The sequence below is a fragment of the Ambystoma mexicanum genome, chromosome 3p (assembly GCF_040938575.1).
Source record: "Ambystoma mexicanum isolate Mex_15411 chromosome 3p, UKY_AmexF1_1, whole genome shotgun sequence".
NCBI classification, from domain to species: Eukaryota; Metazoa; Chordata; class Amphibia; order Caudata; family Ambystomatidae; genus Ambystoma; species Ambystoma mexicanum.
Window position 1 is genome coordinate 938929165 of NC_090925.1, and position 21565 is coordinate 938950729.

Sequence of the window (21565 nt, forward strand, 5' to 3'; positions counted from 1 at the left end):
TTTTTCTACTTTATCAAAAGTAGACACTCGATGAAGAGAGAAGGGGACCACCACATGTGGTGCAGAAATGGAGGATTGTAGTACCAAGTTCAGGATAAATGATGTTCATAAACGTTTAATCTTTAATTTATCTTTTCAGGCTGAGAAAAATAGAGCAGCAGCAATGGCTAATAACCTTCAGAAAGGAACCGCTGGGCCCATGAGACTTTATGTTGGGTCATTGCACTTCAATATTACTGAAGATATGCTTCGTGGAATCTTTGAGCCTTTTGGAAGGGTAAGCACCCCTTTTTCATTTGTTCGCCATATGCCTACTTGGATAATATGATTCAGGTGGGCTGTTTTTGATATGAAATGTTTCACCTTAACCTCTTTGTTCGAAGTATCCTTTGATGATCCTTCTGCGTAAGTGTTTCAATAGCCGAGGCAATGGTCTGTATCTTTGATAGTGATGCCTTTGACTAGATCCTGGTCTTACACAGATAGAATTACTTTTGTAGGTGATCACCTTTGGCACAAAAATCACCTTTTTTTTTTTTTTAACCTGACTTTTAGACCAAGTTAGTTCCAGCAAGTACTTACTGGAGCTCTCTTGGTATAAGTTTCTCAATTTCCTTCATTTATCCTAATTATATCACTGGGTTTCACTGAGCTGGATTTTCAGATCCAGCCCTGAGAGACCACCCTGTTATAGTAATAGGGAAAGGGCACTTGGATCTTGCCAAAATCAATCATTGTCGGTGGCAGTGCAGTATTTGTGTTTATTATTGCGCGAAAGCACTTTAAAAAGAGGTAAATTACAACAGTACCATTTAAAAAAATTTTGCACAATGCGGTTCACAGTCGGAAGCTTAAGAGGACGAAAGACGGCAAAATCATTATTTTAATAGGGAACAGAAAACATTATGGGATGTAGCAGCATGAATAGATAATGGAAGATCGTTCCAATGCCTAGAGGCAAGGAGCGAGAAGGAACACATGGTGGCTTAGGAACAAACAAAGATTGTGGAGTGATAGAATGGGGTGGAGTATAGAAAGATAAGGGAACAAAGCAAAGGACCAAGCCCCTATAGGGCTTTATAAAAAAGCAAAGAAAGTGAAAAAGGTGGAAGCAGAGCGAAGTGGCAGAAGCAGGGGAGTGAAAAGGCAACTGAAAAAGGAGACCAATTACAGTTTACACTTCGCCACTTTATGTTACGTGCTACATATAGCTTTAACAGAGAAGAAGCATATACTCAAAAATAGGTAGTACCAATTGCAACTCGCCAGGGAATCCCGTATCTGTACCTTCATGGACATTTTCTAAAAGAGGGTTGTGAGGAAATCACTATGCCTAATGGAACCTTCACGCTAATAGACCTGTTCCCTATAGAATGGGTGGAATGGTCCTACCTTAAGAACGTGTTATCATACAGCAATTGAGCTTCTCATTTGCCTTCCCATGCACCAACTCTCCACATAAGGAACAATTCTGTCTTGGGTAGTGTGTGCATCACCAGCAATGGTATAAAGGATATGGGCTTTACCTTGAACTGTAACTATACATTGCACCTACCGGCCAAGGTGTTCAATAGCCCTTTTTCCAGCATGGGGCCTGGCATGGATTCACATGCTCATGAATATTCCCCGTCAGGATAGGAATCCCTGGTTTAAAACAGTTTCACTTACAAACTGTCTTTCTCCTATAGCCCAATCGCTGAGCACTGGGTCATACTGCCCTCTCCCTAAGCCCCTCCGATGGCAGCCAGCTTCAGATGTTTACTGCACGCTTAAGTTTTGGGAGTCCTCGTCTTTTGCTCAGAGCTTTTGTGCTTTTTTGTTAAAAGTTCTTCTTTTTGTCAAATAGAGCCCTTAAGGGCAAGAATCGTCAAGCGTTTCATCAAAGATTCCAGAAGGCCATCGAGCCTTCACCGTACGCCGGGCCATGTGGTAGAAGAACAGAGGTTCCCTCTTCAAGCTTGTTAGGCAAAGTTTGAATACAGTACCCTCTGGGAACACTACAAGCAACTACGACTACAGGTGTAAGCAAAACCAACCTTTGGTGTAAGTCTGGACTACACAGTTTTGGTAGCTTCTTGAGCAGCCAGGCCTATCTCAAGAGGGAATGTGAGCTGTAATGTTACACAATCACAGGTGTTTAAATAAATTTACACTCAAGGTTTCTTGGTTAAATACTTATTAATTTATTAACCAGTCAGAAAACATTCATTAGAAGGAGGCAATCATATATAACACACATATACTTCAATACTGTACACTCCTAAGGTTCTGAATCAGATAAGACCCTTTTGGGATGGCCCACAAACACAACCTACAATCACAGGTAACTTAGTAACAAGGGTGCTGGGGACATGAATATCTTACTGTTGGCATTCAGAATACTTTTCAAGGGGAGTAAAAGGCAAAGGTTATTGGAACATAAAAGGTTACAATTAATTTTAGTGCAAATGTTTTGAGTTCACCTGAAGAGTCAATTCAATAGGCTAGGCCAAAGCCAATGGGCTAAAGTTTAGGATAGGATAAGGCAGTTCTGGTAAGTAAACGAAAGTCTCTGCACATGCTCTTAGAAGTAGTTTGTAAAAAAAAGAATCAGATGTTGGGGTCACAAACTGATTAGGCATGTGAGTTATAAAGTTTTCAAGCACTTTCACCATGAGATGCAAGTTCTGTCTGTTTTACAGTACCTTGCAATGTGGAAAAAGATGCAGCCAATGACTTGTTCCTGGGCCTCAGTCGTGGGGACAAGAGAGGACGTCGGGGGACTCCTGCACTGGGACGGTCAAAAGCTCCCAACTGGTAAACTTCAATTTCAGCGGCTGTTTTAGCTACCGCACTGGTAGCAATGCTGGTTCTGACTGTCACGGTGGACTGTCCTTGCTTCTGAGGTCCCACACTCAGCTGAGAGGGGGGTGGGGGGGGGGGGGTCAGGCTTTCAGCTGAGAGGTGGGTGGGGGGGGGGGGGTCAGGCTTGGTCGGTCCAACGTCGTGGGAGTCCGGAGGATCTTCCAAACGCTTTAGACCAGTTTACAAGTAACGCACACAATCTGGTGTGCCTCTCCCTGGCTCTACTGTTTCCTGCAGCACTCTGAGGAAATGCAACCAGCTCCGAGATGGGTGTCCAGGTGGCTTACTTGGGAGTTGATTGGTCCTTCCAACTCAAAGGGAGAAGTCTTCCTTTGCAGGGCTTCTGTCGATGCGAACCTGGCGATTCAGACCTACAGCAGGGCTTCACTGGGCAAACCATCGATCCAGGAGTTGCAGCAGCCATCCTCTTCAAGCTCTTAGGTTCCTTCGTCCAGTGGTTGACTCTGCCTTCCAAGCCAAGAGACTCGCCTTTTATTCAGTCTTCTCCCTTTCATTCCAGCCTTGCTGCCACTCACCCAGCAGGGTGGCTGTCCTTGCCGGACAGTCAGCCAACCAATCATCGGAGTAAATTTGGGTCTCCTAGGAGAATGAGCACAGGGAGTTTCAGGCACCTCCCACATTTCCTGCCTACCCCAGACACTCTGAAGCCAGAGGCGGGTTTCACTCCTGAAGCTCGCCAAAGGCGAATGAACAAAGAGACCAAACCTGGTTTGGCGTGCAGAGAAAAACTCAAGGAGGACCTTTCCACAAAGAGATGGTGAAAAAAGAAGACCGGGACCTGTTTTAACAAAGGAGGCTTCAGCGCTAGCTTGAAAAACATGGCGCCTGCGATTTAACATTAACAGAGCTACGAATAGTTCACGGTCGGGAAAAACCATGGTACTTTGTTGCAAAACCACTGCCACCAGCCATTGTGCGAGGAAAGGGTAGCATTTGAATGCTACATTAGTATCTAGACACAGGTGATACTAAGTAACCCCTCCATCACTGTATTGTAAGATAGGGTGTTCTGGGTCTAGGAATAAAAAAAACGAGTAAAGTCAATTTCACTTTACTTAATCTGCGAAACAGTAGTTTATTCCAGAGAAGGTATTTAAACCTTGGGAAAGCATGAACGGCTTCCCTGTGTAGCTGCACTGAGGGTGCTGTGTGACACAATTGAAAAAGATGCCTATAGAGTTGGTTAGACTCAATAACCAAAGGAAACACAAAGGTAAAACATATCAAAATACATGAGGCAGTGGGAAAAAGGGTCTCACTCTCTCCAGGTTAATGGCGTTGATCCCATGTCCCCCGAGGGTCGATGTTATATATAGGATGCACAACGCCCGTAGCCTCAGTTCTGTTTTTGCCGCAAATGTGTTTGCTTCAGAATTTCGGCGCGCTCGATTGTTCTCTTCGAACAATGTCTTCATCTTAAAGCCCGGCCTCGGGGTACTAGAGGAAGAAGTGTCTGGAATGCGGGTCGAAAATGTCCATCACGGACCCGCACGATATCTGCCTCTGGTGCCTCAGCCAACGCCACGACTGCGAGGACTGCCAGTTCCTGACATCTAAGGCCTTGCAGGAGTGTAAGGGGAAATTAAAGGTTGGTAGGGGGGTCCAAGCCCTGTAAATCGAAGTCTGTTGGGCTTTCGACTGATGACTCGAGGGGCGAGACTTTGCGTCGGAGAAAATCCAGGGCTCGGTCTAGGAGTGGTTCCCTCCATTCCTCTGCCTCATCGAGGCATTCTAGAAAGAGCTGTCACCGGTCGCCTTCCCCGTCCTCATCAGAGGATGACTCCGCCAGACGGTTGACTTGCCCCACTGTCTTTGTCGCCAGCCGAATGGGATTCATTCCGCCAGCAGATCTTAGCGATTTTTCAGTCGCAAGGCACAGTTCCGTCCGCTCCTTCGAACGAAGCCGGCAGGGAATGGGCTCGGTCCACCACTCGCATCAGCGCAATCATCGGGAGCCGTCTAGGTCCCGATCCTCGACGCCATCGAGACCGTCGAAACCTGTGAAGTCTTCGAAGAAGGCATTGACGCCATCAGCGCTGTGTCCGGCAGGGGACGTTATCGAGGCTCTGGCCTCAAAGAAGTCATCAATGCCATTGGCGCCTCAGTCGACGCCAATTTCCTCGATGCCGTTCGTGGAGGATTTGCCGGAGGTGCCCCTGAGGGCTGTGGAACCTGTGACGAAGGCTCACAGTAAGTCTGTGAGGCCTGTTTTTGAGCCGTTTTCTGTTCCTCCCTTTGTAAGAAATTTCGGAGGTTGATGAACTGTCGGATCAGGAGATGGGCTTGCCTGTACATCCTGAAGTCCCTGATGACCTTTTGTCTGGGCATAGTTGGATGGAGGAACTCGGTCATTGCTTGACGCTGTGGCCTTGACACCTCTCCGGAGGTTGAGTTTGGCCGGCCGGAACCTGGGGCGCATGCTGAATCTTCCTATCGGCGTCTCATGTCGAGGGTGATAGAGTACTTGAGGCAGTATGCCACCCCAGTGGAGTTTGATTAGGATGATTTGACGGATATCTTGGATCAGGGTCAGTCCACTGACCCGGTGTTGCCGTTTCACATGGCTTTGCAAAAGAGGGTGGCAGCGGCTTGGACTGCTCCGGAGAGTCTGTCGGCAGTTCACAGGTCGTTCCCGAAAAAATACCACCCATCCCGTAGTGACCCCTGCTATTTATCGCACCCTATTCCTGAGAGTTTGGTACAGGCAGGGACGGCCACCTCGAAGCAGGCTGCCTACCCTACCCTACCATCCCTCCTGATAGGGATGACGAGCGCTTTGATGGTTGGGCGAGAAAGGTATTTTCTGCTGGGAGTATGGTGTTGAAGTCTGCCAACTCCACCTGTGCCTTGGCAAAGTTTACACACACTCTGTGAAACTGTGCGTCTTTGGTGGCTGAGCATATTCCTGAGGGGGTAGAAAGGGATGGCTTTCTGGCCCTTGTGCAAGACAGCAAGGATGGTATGTGCGAATCCTGTCAGTCTGGTTTGGACACGGCAGATAGTGTCAGCCGGACCATGGCTGCGAGCATCGTGATAAGCAGGTTTGCGTGGTTGCGAAAGTCTAGTTTTGCCCCGGGTGTGGAATCTCTTCTTCTGAACATGCCCTTGGACGGCGTTCATTTGTTTGGCAGCAAGGCTGACGAGAGCCTTGAGAAGTTGCAGACCTCCAAAGCTGCAGAGTAGTCTTTGAGTGCTGAAGTACGGCAACCTCTGCCTTTTTTCGTCCTAGGGGACAGCAGTGGAGGGGAGGTTTCTTTCGATACTGCTCGTTTGGTAGATGGAGGGGCTGCCAGTTAAAGGGGTCAGCGAAAAAGTACCCATGGTGGACGGCAGAAATCATGATGCCAAAGCTGCTCGGGCAGTTGTCTCTTTGCCATCAGGCACTGCCGCAACCGCTACATCTGTTATGAGGCCATGTCCCATGGTTCGCCAGTTGGGGGCAGGCTAGCACAGCATCTCGGAGAATGGCGTGCCAGTAGTTCAGATGCATGGGTTGTGGATACCATAGCCCACGGCTACTGCCTTCACTTCCTTAAGCGGCCTCACGACAATCTACCAGGGAAGCTCTTTGAAGCGTCCGGATCCGCTCCTTGCGCAGGAAATCCTATCTCTGCTGGAGAAAGGCGCCATTTGACTGGTGCCTGTGGCGGAGAGGAACATGGATGGTATTCCCCATATTTTTTGATGCCCAAGAAAGACGGAGGGTTGAGACCCATCATGGACTTGTGGTGGTTGAACAAACTTCAAAGGAAGGTCAAGTTCAAGATAGTTGCTCTTTCTCAGGTCCTCCAGGCCCTTCAACTTCAGGATTGGTTGGTGTCTCGACCTCAAGGATGCGTACTTAAATGTGCCGATTCATCCCAAGCACAGGAAGTACCTGAGGTTTGCGGCTGGCGACTTGCACTTTCAGTTTAGGGTCCTGCCATTTGGTTTGACCTCCACCCTGAGGGTCTTCACCAAGCTCATGGCAGCGTAGCTCAGGCGAGGGGGCGGGGTGCGATTCACGTCTACCCCTACCTGGACGAATGGCTGATCCGAACGCGCTCTCCCGAACAAGCGTTGGATCATCTTGGTCTCACCTACCGCACCCTCCACAGGCTGGGCTTCTCCCTGAATTTCAAGAAGTCGCATTTGACACCTTCCCAACAGCTCCAGTACATCCGGCTGTGCTGGACACGTCCCTGGGGAAGTGTTTGCCTCCCCAGGTCAGGGCTCATCACATTGTGCAGATGGACAAGTTTCAAGGTGCCCAGTGTCTCCCGGCTTTCTAAGGTTGCTGGGCCTCATGGCATCCTCCATCTTTCTGGTTGCGGAGGCCAGACTGCGGATGAGATATCTGCAATGGGCTCCCAAACTAGTGGTCCCAGTTCTCGGGCAAGATATCGGATCCCGTTCAGATTCCGATCTCGGTCGCACAGTATCTTCTGTGGTGGGCCGACGAAAGGAACCTACTGAAGGGGGAACCGTTTTGGCAACCATGGCCAGAGGTGACGATTTTTACGGATGCTTCCCTCACAGGATGTGGTGCTCATGCCAATGAGCTGACCGTCAGCGGTCGTTGGTCTCTGTCAGAGTCCAGACTCCACATCCACCTGTTAGAGCTGAGAGCCTTCTGGCTTGCCCTGAAGGCTTTTCTGCTGACTGTACGGTTGGAAAAGTGTTCTGATCATGACGGACAGCACAGTGGCCTTGCATTACCGCAACAAAAAAGGGGGGCAGGGTCACTCCTGTTGTGCAGGGAGGCGATGCAGCTCTGGTTCTGGGCCATCGAACAAGGTCTTTCAATCTGGGCAGTTCATCTGGCCGGAGACAAACGTGGCGGCGGGTGCTCTGAGCAGACAGAGCGCAGTCTCTCACGGGTGAGAGTTGGTTCAGGAAGTCCTTCTGGAGATCTTCGCCCTTTGGGGATCCCCAAAAGTGCATCTCTTCGCCACCAGTGTCAATGGGAAGTGCGCGAGATTCTGCTCAAGGAAATTTCCTCTGAGAGGAGGTTTAGGAGATGCGTTTGTGGTGGATTGGTCATTCCTGCTGCTGTATGAGTTTCCTCCAGTTCCCGTCATTCCTCAAGTGTTGCAGAGGTTCGGGACCCGCATGATCCTCGTGGCTCCGGATTGGGCCAAGAGAGCATTGCACCAGGACCTTCTAGAATTGTCAATCTGCCCGCCACAGCGTCTTCCTTACCGAGAGGATCTGCTCCTGAGGGGGGCGGTCAGGTTCTCCATCCAGAAGGGCTCTCAACCTTCACATTGGTATCTGAAAGGTTGAGATACAAGGATTGGGACCTCCCGGACGACGTGATGGAGGTGTTGTTTTCGACCAGGCGGCCAGCAACAAAAGTCCCTGTACCGTTCCCGTTGGCGTAAGTTCTGCGACTGGTGCAGGAGACAGAATGTTGATACTTTCCAATGTTCCATTCCTATGGTTTTGTCTTTTCTGCTTTCTTTAGCCCACAAGGGCCCTCAAGTGGGTACCATTAGGGTTACCTGGTGGCGCTGTCAATATTTAAGTGCTCGTCTGAAGAGTGTTCTTATTTAAGATACCTTTTTATTTCGCAGTTTCTAAAAGGGCTGACTAATGTGTTTCCGCCGTCCCCTATCCAGGTGCTGGTTTGGGATTTGAATTTGGTTTTGAAGTTTCTGATTTGTGCTCAGTTTGAGCCCTTGCAGTCTTATCCTTAGACTGTTGTCTTTCAAGGCTGTATTTTTAGTTGCGCTTGTCTCCGTTCGCAGAGTGCGTGAGTTGCAGGCACTTTTGGCCAAGCCGCCCTTTACTGTTTTCCATAAGGACATGGTTGTCCTTCGGGTGCGGCTTTCTTTTCTGCCGAAGGTCGTGTCTGATTTTCATTTAAGCCAGAAGGTAGTTCTTCCGGCATTTTATCCTCATCCGCATCCTGGCAAGGATGAGGAGACACTCCATTGGTTGGATCCTAGGAGAGCTGAGCTTTTACATTTCACGGATGTCCCGGGTCAGAGTGGACGTTCAGCTCTTTATCGGTTATGCTGGACACCGGTTGGGCCAGGCTGTTACCAAATAGACCTTGTCCAGGTGCATTATCCTCACTATTACGGAGTGTTCCCGTTTGGCGGGTAAGGACCCTGCAGTAGGATTATGTGCTCACTCTACTAGGGGCGTGGCTTCTTCCACTGCCTTTTAGCGGGGTGTTCCTATTCGGATTTGTGAAGCAGCCACATGGGCTTCTTTACATACTTTTGTCAAGCGTTACGCCCTGGATTCAATCCACGGGCAGTATTTGGCCTTTGGTAAGGCGATTTTTTTTAAAATTTTTTTTTATTTTTTATTCCGCCATTTTATTGAGTATTCTGAATTCTTTTCCCACCTCCATAGTTTATACTGCTTTGGGAGTCTGTCACAGATATGGAGTACGTCGGAGGAACATCCCATCAAAAGAACGTTACCAGATATGTTAAGTAACATGTTCTTCCCAAGGGTAGAAAGGATCTTTGCATACCCTTTCCATTTTTATTCTGTGAAACCAGCACACCCCACCTTATGTGGAGTGCTGGGAGATGCACTGTATCCTTTTCACATTAAAACGAACACTTTTGTTAGTGACAAGCTTACCTTGAATGGCTGGTGTCAGTGGTTTCATTATGAACTACCATGGTTTGCATTTACTGCGGCTGTTCGCAGCTCCAGTAAGGCTAACCGCAGGAGCCATCATTTTCAAAATGGCGTTGAGCTATCTTTGATCTTTGCTAAAATGATCACCTGACTTAGTTTGCCATTTTAGGGTTTCTTGTTGGTGGTTCTTCCTTCCCCTGACATCCAGGGCCGGAAATTCCTTTGTGTGTTTTGTATCTTCGGTGGGAGTCACTTGGACTCCACGCCCAGCCTCCAGTCTGTCTTTAAGAGTAGGAAGTGAGGGAGGAGCTTAAAACTCCCCAGCCCTTTGTCTTATGCCTTGCATGAATGGGGACATATCCCAGTGGGATTGGACAACCAGTCCGCCCCTTCTTGTAAAATGCGGGGAGAGAATGCAGAAGTTGTGCTGTAATTCCTGATAAATACTGCCTACCTGGAAGCTGAAGACTTGTCGACCACTGGAACTTAAACTGAAGATGAAGGAAAAGCGGCTGAGATTTCCAGCGACCAGAGAGCCTGCTGTAGCCCTTCCTTCCAAATGACCTACGATTTTCGAAAACTACAAACCCAACCCAGAGCCTGGTGAGACCCACTAGGCTCAAGGTGACCTACATTTTGAGCCATCATACGCGTTGCTGCGATCTTGCGTTGTTGGAATACCCCAATACCCTGGGAACTCCAGCCATCATGCGGTGCACTGTCTTCTGAATTCCAAATCTCGCTGAAACTTCGTAGGCATCCTGGTGGATCTCCAGAGACACGAATCGAGTCCGAAAAGTCCCCTCACCAGAGTGCTGGACTTTTGTAACGGCGAGAATTCAACTGACTGCGATTTTCTGTTGTCTTCTGTGCTCCTTAAAAAGGTGCAAAATCCACAGAACCGCATTCAGCCGCTAGGGAAACCTTGCCTAGAGCCTTCTTCATCGATCCCTGCTGCAAAGTCCCTTCTGAGGTCTTGTTTTCAGTCTCCACGACAAGAAATCCATTCACTGGGTATTTGGCTGCATATCCTGAAGTTCTCCTGCTGCAAAATCTTCAATGCAGAGGTACGGTGTTGGCTTGGCTATGTACTTAAGCTTGTTAATATTTCTGTAGCAATGTGGTGTTTTCTGTGATTGGGCGGTCCCTCGTCCAGTGTATCCAGTCCCACTGCTAGAATCCTGTTAGGGTGTCTTCTGCGAAGCCCCTGGACCCTCTTCTAACCCTAAAGTAAAGTACTTACCTTTTTGCCCAGTTTTCCTAAGGAACTCACTTTTGCTACTGAACCTATTCTGACACTGCCTGTTGGTCACTAGTCCTAGTGACCCGCCTTCTGCCACTGAGAACTCATGCTCCAAGAGGAAGGGAAAGACTGTCAATGGATTGGGACTTCTGCCTAGAAAAGAAAATAAGTCTTTTATGAGTTACTTGTAAAGTGTAAAGAGTTTTTGGTAACTAACTCCAAGAGTGAAGTTACAAAAGTTCTAGTGATCTTGAATGTGTGATGCACTATTCCTAAAAGTATGGTTGACATCTTTTATTCCTTAGCCACTGTTCTAACAGAAAGTAGATGTGAAGGTTTTTTTGCTCTCCTGTGATTAGGTTGTGCCTTTTCCCAAAAGTAAAGTGTTAGTATCACCAGATTAGTCCTTTGAGGGTTATAAGTGTCCCCCAACTGGGTCTTGCTTCCCTTGACTTGCTGCTTGCCTGTCCTCAAGTCTGCATTAGGTTGTTGCCTACCTAGAATAACCATTCAGTAAAGTGTAACATTGGGTTTTACCCCCCCCACCCCCTTCATTGTGGGGTTAAACGAAGTGTGTGGGTTTTACTTGCCTTGTGTTAGCTGTGTGCCATCCAAAATAAGTTACAAGAGTTACTGCTTACCTCAATCTGGGATTCCCTGATTTCAAAAGCGCCTGTAATTGTATTTCTGATGTTTGTTAATCTGCTTAGAATCACATGCTGTGCATATGTTATTTTTCATTTGCATATCGCCTTATGTACCATTGTTATGATCTCAAGGCGCTGGTAGGTTGAACGCCCTTGGGAACCGCAGTTCAAGTCAGTTGAGTCGTGCAGCTGGTGTGGTTGTTGCATGATAGCTGCTTCTTAGCGGTAAGTGTGGTGTTGAGATCAGTTGAATGTGTTCAGTCTGGGGGGGGGGGGGGGAGGTTGACATCCAGACTGAGTTATGGCTGTTAGGCCTGAGGAGACTCCTATGCTAGCCGGTATGTGCTAGCTACCAGTGTTATATTTGGATGAGTAGTATTTTGTTGAGTCCTGTTAGTATGAGAACAGCTTTACTGAATGTGTCATAGTACTGCTGTGTTCTAGTTGAATGGTGGTGTATAGGCGAGAGTAAGCGTAGTAGTGTGATATTGTGGTATCAGTAAAGTGTATGCGACCAGGCACATTCAATGATGTTGGGAATACCTTCTAAATTCAACTTTAACACAGTGATGCTATTAGGGCACACTCAGTATGGTCCGACATCCAGTGGTAACCACCAGAGTATTGCATCTTGTCTTTCGAGAATTGAAAGGGGACGTCGACATGGGCGTGCCTGTACCACTATCCCTACGTGACGTGTAGTGTGCCCAAGATCCCTCACACGTCGAGGTCCCTCAGATTCTTTTTTTCCGCCCAGCATACTGGTCGCCTTGATGTGGAGCTCGTCAAAGACTTTTCTTGTCTCATTGAGTTTGTTTTCGAATAATTATGTAAAATATCCATATCACCCTATCCGTCCCTTAGTTCGACGGCTGGTACAGACCTCTGACGAAGACCTTCAAGAACTCTATGGATGGTGATCCAGTCGGTGCTGCTGACCACATGGCCAGGACTTCCGCCGGCCTATACAGTAGGGAGAGTGGGGTTAGGGTGGACATTTCTCTACAAATTGAGAATGCTTTTCCCTTTCCTTCCGCTTTCCCTTTCGTCACTCTACCCATCCTCAGCTATGGAGGGGACTCCATTTATGTTTTGCCCTAATTGTAGGAGCAAATTCCCTTGGAAAGATGGGCACAGACGGTGTAACCGGTGCTGGTCCCTCGATCACAAGGAAGGATGCGCGGCTTGTAAACTCCTCCGTTCTAAGACATTAAAGGAGCGTAGAGTCAAGTGGTGGGTGGCCTACGTCATGTCGAAGGCCGAATTTTCTCCCGCTGCTGCAGCCACCAAATGTGACGGCGAGAGTGATGATCATACCTCCGAACTGGAGGTTATTGACCTTTTGACTGAAGGCGCGCGTTCTGCATAATCTGTCCCCGGCCCCGCTAGGCACGGCTTAGGCACTGCTATGGGAAAATCACACCCCGGCGACAAAGACAAACACATACACAGCACATAGCACACCACCCCAAGTCAATCTTCGGCCAGGTCGAAGAAGACTTCAGGGTCAACGGGTACCGCGGACCGTTGGGATCGGCAGCCCTACCCGCAGCTGCAAATGTGCCTAGCGACTGGGCCATCAAAAACAAAGGGCGCTACCCCTAATATACCAGCTTCCGTCGAGACGCATCGCAAGAAGGCATCCGGCGAAGATTAGGTTCCGGTTCTGCCGAAGGCAGTCGCAGAAGACAAGGCCCCGGCACTGGCGAAGAGGACCCCCTTGTAATCGCAGGCTGAAGCTACATGCTTCTCGATTGCGTATGACGTTGCCGGCAGCTTAGCTAGGATTGTTGCCGTTCATTCTCAGAAGCTACAACCTGGGGATGTGCCCGGGCCCATGGAAAGGGCCAAGGATGGCCTAAGTGGGGGGGGTACCGGAACCCACCCATAAGTCGAAAGAGGTACAGAGACAACTCACCTCTGTCTGTACCTCAGGAGGAGTTCTCTGAGGGCAAAGAAGGGCTTTTCTCGACGATGAGACGAAAATCTCGAGACTTTTTGGCAGATGAACACTATCGGGATCTTTTTCCTCCTCGACAATTCTAGGTCTTCAGTTTGGACTAGGGAAAAGTAACTGTATGGAAATGCTGGACCGGTTTGTTTCCCCGTTCAGAACAACCTACACCATGGAGGTTTGGGGTCCACAAGGATGAGAGCCCTGTGGACCCCAAAGCTAAATTTACAAGACTTTTTGAACTCTCTTTAGAAGAGGATATATACCATTACGGCCTAACTAAGGATGACATTCCTGCTGACACTCAGGATGAGGAAGGAATTCATCAACCCTGAGGACATGCATGATCCCATAGAGGGCTGGGGAGAGAACCCAGATGTGGGTGACCTTCACCCATGGCAGTCCCGGATCAAGACACTGATTTCCTGTCTCTTGCCTCTTCCCCAGTCCACTCCCATGGATGACCAGTTGACTTTTAACGTAATGTTGCGAAAAGCAGCTGATCATTTTAAAATTGCTACAGATGAAGCAGTTCCCAAAGCCAGGCTATTCCCCTCCTCAATTCAATCAAACGTCTGGCGCTCTCCTTATCAACACCTTCTCACAAGAGGTGTCAATCCACGAATAGAAAAACTTTCGCCCTTTCTCAATCATACCCTCTGTATATCGGAGGTCATTCCACCCCAGACTCTCTTGTGGTGACTACTACACGAAAGCGGGCAGGTGTCCCTTTGTCAACAGGCGAAGCACCCCCTGATAAGGAAGGTAAACAACTTTACGCCCTTGGGGAAAAGGATCGCAGTCGCAGCAGCGTTCTCAACGCGCATGGCCAACAACAATACCTTGTTGGCCAGCTACGCCGATGCCCAGTGGGCCTTACTACAGGAAGGCATACAGGAGGTTCCAGAACCCCTACGTACTTGTCTCCTCACACTGTCACTGAAGGCAAGACAGGTGAACTAAAGCATTCTTAAGAATACCTTGGATTCTGCAGAAACGGCTGGTCGATCCCTTGCTCAGGGCAGACTCTGGAAGGGACATGCATGGCTACGGAACTCTGGATTCAAGCCAGAGACTCAAGCGTCACTGATAAACCAGTGGAAGAATCCAATCTGTTTGCTAAGGTGGTCGATGAGGCCCTCGAGACCGCAAAAAAAAAAGGATCATGACACCTTAAAAACACTGGACTAGATTACACAAAGACCCAGACACAACTGCAGGGGAAGACGATCCTGATACTCGCAGACAGCACCATGTCCATATACTATCTGAACAAACAAGGGGGCATTCATTCTCCAGGGCTGTCCAAACTGTCTCAGAACATTTGAAAGTGGGCTCTCAAACGCAACATGTTCCTGTTCCAGGGGAACTCAATCTTCTGGCAGACGTACCAGCAGAGACTTTCCGTTGCCCAGGGAGTACGAATGGTGATTATACAGAGACATCGTCTCTGTTTTCGCAGAATGAGGCTTCCCAGAGATAGATCTGTTCGGAACTCTGGAGAACGCTCAATGCCAGGATTATGTCTCCAGGTACCCACTGAATCATTCCAAAGGGAACTGACTCTGGATAACATGGTCGGGGAAATTTGTCTAGCCCCCCCCCCCCCCCCCCCCCCTTGGACTCCCCTTGTCAACAAGATCGTGATTGTGCACAAGGAACCAGTTAAGATTAACCTCCATGGGGGCCTGACAACCCTGGTTCGCTCATCTGATGGAGATGTCCCTGTCCCCTCCAGTCAAACTGCCTTGCCCGTACAACATGTCGCACGACAAAGGGGAGACTCTTCACCCATGACTGCAGACATTGAACTTAGCGGCCTGGCTCCTGAGGTCGTAGTTTGGACATCTGCAACTCCCTCAAAGATGTATTGACATACTCAGGGAGGCAAGAAAACCGAACACCAGATACTGCTATTCCAGTCAATGGAAACGGTTTGTCAACTGGTGCAACTCAGAGCATTAACCAGATTAACTGCGCTCCCACACACTTTTTTTTTTTATACCCAACTCATTTACTTGACTCAGGCCTGGTATTTAACTCCATTAAAGTGCACCTAGCTGCGCTTTCAGCCTGCACTACATCACAACAGTGTCAAGGTGGGTGATACCAGTTAATGCCTTCATGGAGGGAGTGAAGAGAATTCACCCTCCCATTTCTAACCCGGCTCCCGGATGAGACCTAAACGTGGTGTTGACTAGGCTAATGGGTGCTCCTTTCGAGCTCATGCACTAGGCAAGTCTTAAGACCTCGCCTACAAGACTGCTTCTTTGATAGCTATTCCCTCCATTAGGAGGGTAAGTGAACTACAAGCGCTCTCAATCATAGATCCCTTTGTAACACAAAGATAAGGTGGTTCTGCGCGCTCACTCTAGGTTTGCGCCTAAATTCATTTCCACGTTCCATATGAACCAGTTGATAGAACTATCAACGTTCTTTCAGAATCCTTCAAGCCTAGGAGAAAGAATCCTGCACACACTGGATGTACGCAGAGCTGTTCTGTTCTACATGTAAAGAACTCGACCACTCAGAAAGACTAATTCGTTTTTCGTTCTGTGGCGGCAGGAAGACGAGATGCAGTCTCCAAATCCACGATCTCCTAGGTGGATTGTCAAATGCATTACACTCTGCTACACTCTTGCTAAGAGAGAGCTGCCCTTCAAGCCTAGAGCAAATTCCACTCGAGGCACCGAGGCGAACATAGCATTCATTGCAAATGTTCCCCTTGAGTCCATTTGCAAAGCAGCAACCTGGAGTTCTGCACACACCTTTACAAAACACTATTGCCTAGACACTCATTCTAGGTCTGATTCTCAGGTGGGACAGACAGTACTAAGACATCTTTTCACTACTGTTCCTTCTCACAACCCACCTCCAACTTTGGCTACTGCTCACTAGTCTATGTACAGCATGTGATTCTAAGCAGATTAACAAACATCAGAAGACATGCATTACTTAACGTAAAACCATTTCTGATGGTTGTATCTTAGATTCACACGCGGCAACCCTTCCTCCCCGCTCGGATGGAAGGAACATAGACGTCTTACCACTTTCTCTCTTTTCTGTACTCACTCAGTCATAAGGCTCCCTCTTAGCAGAAAAAACACAATCTGAGGCACCTCGATGCAAGAGGGATCTTGGGTACACTACACGTCATGTAGGGATAGTGTTACAGGCACAGGCACGCCCATGTTGACGTCCCCTTTCAATTCTCGAACGACAAGATGCAATTCTCTGCGGTTTTCACTGAATGTCGGACCATATGCACAGCATGTGAATATAAGCAGATACAACCATCAAATACTTTTACGGTAAGTAATGCATGTTATTACAGCCTTAGGTTTCACTCACCTAATATAACTGTTATGACAAAAGTAGTTGTTTTTACTGCGCCTAGAATAAGTGTTTCACTATTCACCAAAAGTTTGTCTAGTTGACTAATTGATTTGTACAGAGAATCATTATACAACTGCAAAAGTCTACTGCCCTTGCATTACTGAATGTAATTGTGAAAAGTAACCATTGGTTTTTACTCCGCAAGAATTGACTTACCTAGACTGTGTATGAAAAGGTTTTGACTTCCCTGGAACTACTGTTGGGTACTTCAAATAAGGTCTATACTTGGGTCTGTGTACTTTCAAGTATAGTGTTGTTTTTATATTGTGATTTCATATGTTAGTACTTACCTACCTCTAGATTTATCTGGGCCTAACTATTTAAATCCTTTATTTTTTGTAATACAAAGTGTTTGTGTTACTTTGGATCATTGTTATTACAATTTCACTTGTACTGATTCTACAGCCCTCTCTCCCTCCTAAAATAAGCCTGGCTGCTCTGTCTACACTACCATGAACTCAGGTGGTACAGCCTTATAATAAGAGTGGAGTCTTGTACTGCCTCAGTTGAATGGTTTTACTAAGCACTTAGTTAGACTTCAGAAAAACTGTGCTAACACCTATGCAAGGGAGTGGAAAAAGGGCAAGCTGATCTCGGTCCGTGGTTACATGTTGCTTTTGGGGGCGATGGCATCGTGTATCCCTCTTCTTCCCAATTGCCGCCTGTTCATGCGGCCGGTGCATGAGTTCCTCGCAGATAGTCGCAGTCTCTGGGATTATGGTCAGACAAGTTGGTGGTCGACAAAAGCTTGGTGGAGCCCTTCACTTGTGGACGTACACCCTCAATCTTGTGAGGGGCATGCCCTTGCTGGAGCCGGAGTTCCAGTTTACGATCGTAGCGGATGCTTCCCAGTTAGGATGGGGGTCTGGGGGAGGGGGGCACAGGTGCAGGGCCTATGGTCTCGGGTGGAGAATGTTACCCATCAGTGTGCTCAGTTGAGGGTGGTGCACTGGGCTTTGTAGTCGTTTCTTCCACGGATCGGTGCTGAGGGTGATGACGGACAATAACACCACTGTGCTCTAGTTAAGGAAACGGGGGGGGGGGGGGGGGGCACACATTCCAGAATCCTGTCAAAGGAAGCGCAGGACATTTGGCATTGGGCTCAAGCTCAAGGGATCAGCATTGTCGCTTTCCATCTGGAGTTCTGAATGTTCAAGCGGATGCGCTCAGCAGGGACACCATTCAGCTGCACAAGTGGAGGCTGAAAGAGCAGCAGGTGGCACATATCTTCCGGCGATGGGTTCATGCGCTGTTGGATATGTTTGCTACGATGGAAAAAGAGAAGTGTCTGGAGTTCTCCAGCAGAGGGGCTCATCCTGAGTCATTGGGGGACACGTTTTAGTTCTCGAGGACGCTTCTCTTCTGCTTTTCCCCCTTCCCGCTGATTCTGAGGAGCATCCACTGGATTCGAAAGTATCAGTGTCGAGTGTTTCTGGTGGCCCCATTCTGGCCCAGGCAGACGTGGTTTGCAGATCTTCATCTGGCGGTGGAGGAGCCGATTCGGTTGGGAGCGGATCCAGTTCCCCTGTCTCAGGACGACGGCAGTGTGGGGCATCATGATCCGGTGTCTCTCAGGCTGGCGGTATGGCTCCTGACCACCCCGAGTTCGTCATTTAGGAATACCTAGAGGGCGTCAACAGATTTTGTTGGCAGCTTGGGCACCGTCTACGAATGTCTCGTATGGGGCTAAATGGAGGAGATTCTGTGAATGGTGTTAAGGGTCATCCTGGGGTTGAGCCTTCAGACTTTTCTCCAGCGCAGGTTCTCCCGTACCCGTTACACCTAGCAGAAGGGGGCCTGGTGTTGTCCATTAAGGTGCATTTGGCAGCGATTTCCAAGTTCACGAGAAAGGGCCATGCTGCGCCACTGTTCAGTGATCGCTTGGTGAAACATTTTCTGAAGGGGTTGTTTCGAATAATTCTTCCGCTGAAGAAGTTTGCGCCCGTGTGGAGCCTTAATGTGGTTCTTTCGGCTTTGATGAGGCCTCCTTTTGAGCCCATGTCGACGGCTCCTTTGAAGTTACTCTCATGGCAGGTGGCTTTTCTAGTGGCAATTAACTCGGCCAGGTGGGTGTCTGAATTGCAATCACTGTTCATTGACCCCACCTTACCTGAGGTTTCTGGAAGACCAGGTTCTCCTGGCCACTAACCCGCACTTTATTCCAAAAAGTGTCATCAGCATTCCACAAACTTGCCTCTATTACATTACACACGTTCTTTGCTAATGCATCCACTCCAGCGGATAAAGTCCTGCATTCTCTGGATGTTAAGAGGGCACTAAAGTTTTATCTGACTCGCACACAGGACTTCAGGAAGCCACAGCAGCTGTTTGTGGCATTTGGGCCCTCCAGTAAGGGCCAGTCCATCTCCAAACAAGGACTTTCTCGCTGGGTTTCCTCTACAATCTCATGTTGTCATGCAAAAGCTGGCAAACCATTGAGGGGGATTCCAAAGGCTCATTCTACGCGGTCCACAGCGTCCGCTGCTTTGTGGTCTTGGATACCATTGGCAAACCCTCTGCTTTGGAGATTAAAATCTGAAGGGAAGCCACGGGGCGGGGCTATTTATACCAGGCGTCCTATTGGTGGGGCCTAAAGCACTCAAAAAGGAAGTTGATGGGACACTAAAGTGTTGTAGTTTTCTGTAGGAAAACGCTAAGTTAAAGTTAGAGGTTTTCCCAGCCTGACTGGGAAATATTCACAGCATGTGAATCCATGAACAATACCAACGCTGGAGAAATTGAGTTACAGGTAAGAAACTACTCCCTTCCTTGTGGCCATCACCTCTGCACGATGAATGGGTGAGTTTCAGGCCCTGTCCTGTAAGCCACCTTATTTGACTTTTCACGACACAAGGGTGGTGCTACGGACGCACCCCTCCTTCATGCCCAAGGTGCTGTCGGACTTTCATCTAAACAAGCCCTTGGTGTTGCCTGTATTTTTTTCCGACGCCTTTGTCTCCAGCTGAAAGGACTTTGCACTCGCTGGATGTGGCTAGAGCGCTTAAGTTCTACGTTGACTACACCAAGAGTTTCCGGAAGACATCCCAACTTTTTGTTTACTTTGGTCTTGTGAACCATGGGAAGGCCTTCTCCAAGGCTTCCATTTCCAGGTGGCTCTCCGACTGCATCTCCGATTGTCACTGGTTGGCAAACCGACCGTTGCCTGGCCACCCGAGGGCCCATTCGACCAGAGCGATCGATGCAACTACAGCGTTCCTGTCTGGTGTGCTCCTGCAGGGCTGCTACGCGGAGGTAGACTCACACCATCATGAGATTCTAAGGCATCAACCGGGATTCCAGGGAGAAGTCCAGAGTCGGCCAAGCAGTGCTGCACAACGTGTTCGCTTGAAGGTGAACCTGGTGAGGAGGTAAGAGATGCATATGTTGAACCTTGTCACTTCCCGTGGTTGTGCATGTTTTTACTGCTGTGTATTCTTTATTCATGAGCATGTGAATCCATGCCAGGCCCATGCTGGAGAACAACAGTTACACAGGTAAGTAACTTGTTCCTTCCTCTACACTTTCCCCAATTCCCCTGCTGCTTCGAGTTTTCAATACACTTAAACAAAAGTGCTGCTACATGATCCTGGTGGCCCCAGCCTGACTGCTCCAGATTTGGTACTTTGACCTGATCCGCCTATCAGTGCCTCCGTATGTCAAATAGCCTCCTCTCCTCGAACAGCTCTTTATGGCAGGTGTTAGGGAGAATTTTCAGAAATGTGCTAATCCCTTCTACCTTAGAGACCTCCTGCTCTTTTGCTGGACTTAAAGATTTTTCATTGTTATCCTGGAGAGAGACCTTTTTTTCCCCCACTCTCAAATGTATTTTTCTGTGATTTTAAAAGTTTTTTGGTTTTGGAGTCTGACAAACTCAATAGGCATTTTCTTTTTACGTTGTGACACACTGCACCTTCAGTGCAGTGTCACATAGAAATCCTTAGGATTTCTGGTAAGGTTTAAATACCTTCTCCTGGATAACTGTTTCTAAGAGCAGTGAAGTGAAATTTACTTTATTTAATTTCAACTCTTCAACTCTTTATAGAGCCAGCACATACTATTTCCCCTTTGTCTATCTTCTCATGTAACATTTTTATGTTACCCTTTCTACAATTAATGGCTGATGGCAGTGGTTTACTTTGTACTACCATTGTGTTTTTACTGCGGGCTGCAATTGCAGCTGCAGTAAAGCACCCATGGGGGCCCATTATGTCCAAATTGCCCGGGTCATCTTTTTTCACCATTTCTTGTTGGAAAGGTCCTTCTTGAGATTTATCTGCGCGCCAAGCCAGGTTTGGTCCCTTTGTTCATTTTGTCTTTGGTGGGATTCACTGGTGAAGGGTGTCTGGCGGGGGCAGGAAGCGAGGAAGGTACCCGAGACTCCCTGTGCTTAGTATACTTGGTTACAGGAATGCACCCTAAGGTCACTGGCTGGCTGTCCTTCCCTCTAACGTTTTCCTTTTAACCACAAACTCTGTATTGCTCTGAATGTACCAGTGATATATCCATGTCCAGTGTCCTGCTTATTTGTCACCTCAGAGTGTAGGAAGTGTCTGTTAAGTATTACATATTTGCTACCTTCCAAAGAAGTCTTATTCAAACTGACTGTTGAAAAATTGTTTAATCAAGAAACCTTGAGTATGTTTTATTTGAATACTTGTCACTTTGAATGTCTGTTACAACTCTACAGCTCACATTTACACGTTAGGCAGAATTGCATGCACCACCACACCTCTGGGACCACCACATACAATAAAGATTGCCCACGCTGATAGCTCAGGAAGTCTTCATTCTGTTAAAGACAAGGAGGCGAGCATTATGCTATTTCTTTTTTTACTGCCATGTCAGCACTTAAAAACTTTCAACATTAATACTGAACAT

The 21565-nt window shown here is 48.0% G+C and overlaps 1 protein-coding gene across 4 annotated transcripts in view; it reads left to right on the forward strand.

Annotated features, from left to right (window-relative positions):
- Nucleotides 1-21565, forward strand: part of RBM39 (RNA binding motif protein 39) — a 446237-nt gene that overhangs the window by 197594 nt on the left and 227078 nt on the right. For all 4 annotated transcript variants that reach the window (XM_069652240.1, XM_069652241.1, XM_069652242.1 and 1 more), the window contains one exon: nt 140-277. In XM_069652240.1, the coding sequence (XP_069508341.1) occupies nt 140-277 (138 nt within the window). The remainder of the gene's footprint in view (nt 1-139; nt 278-21565) is intronic.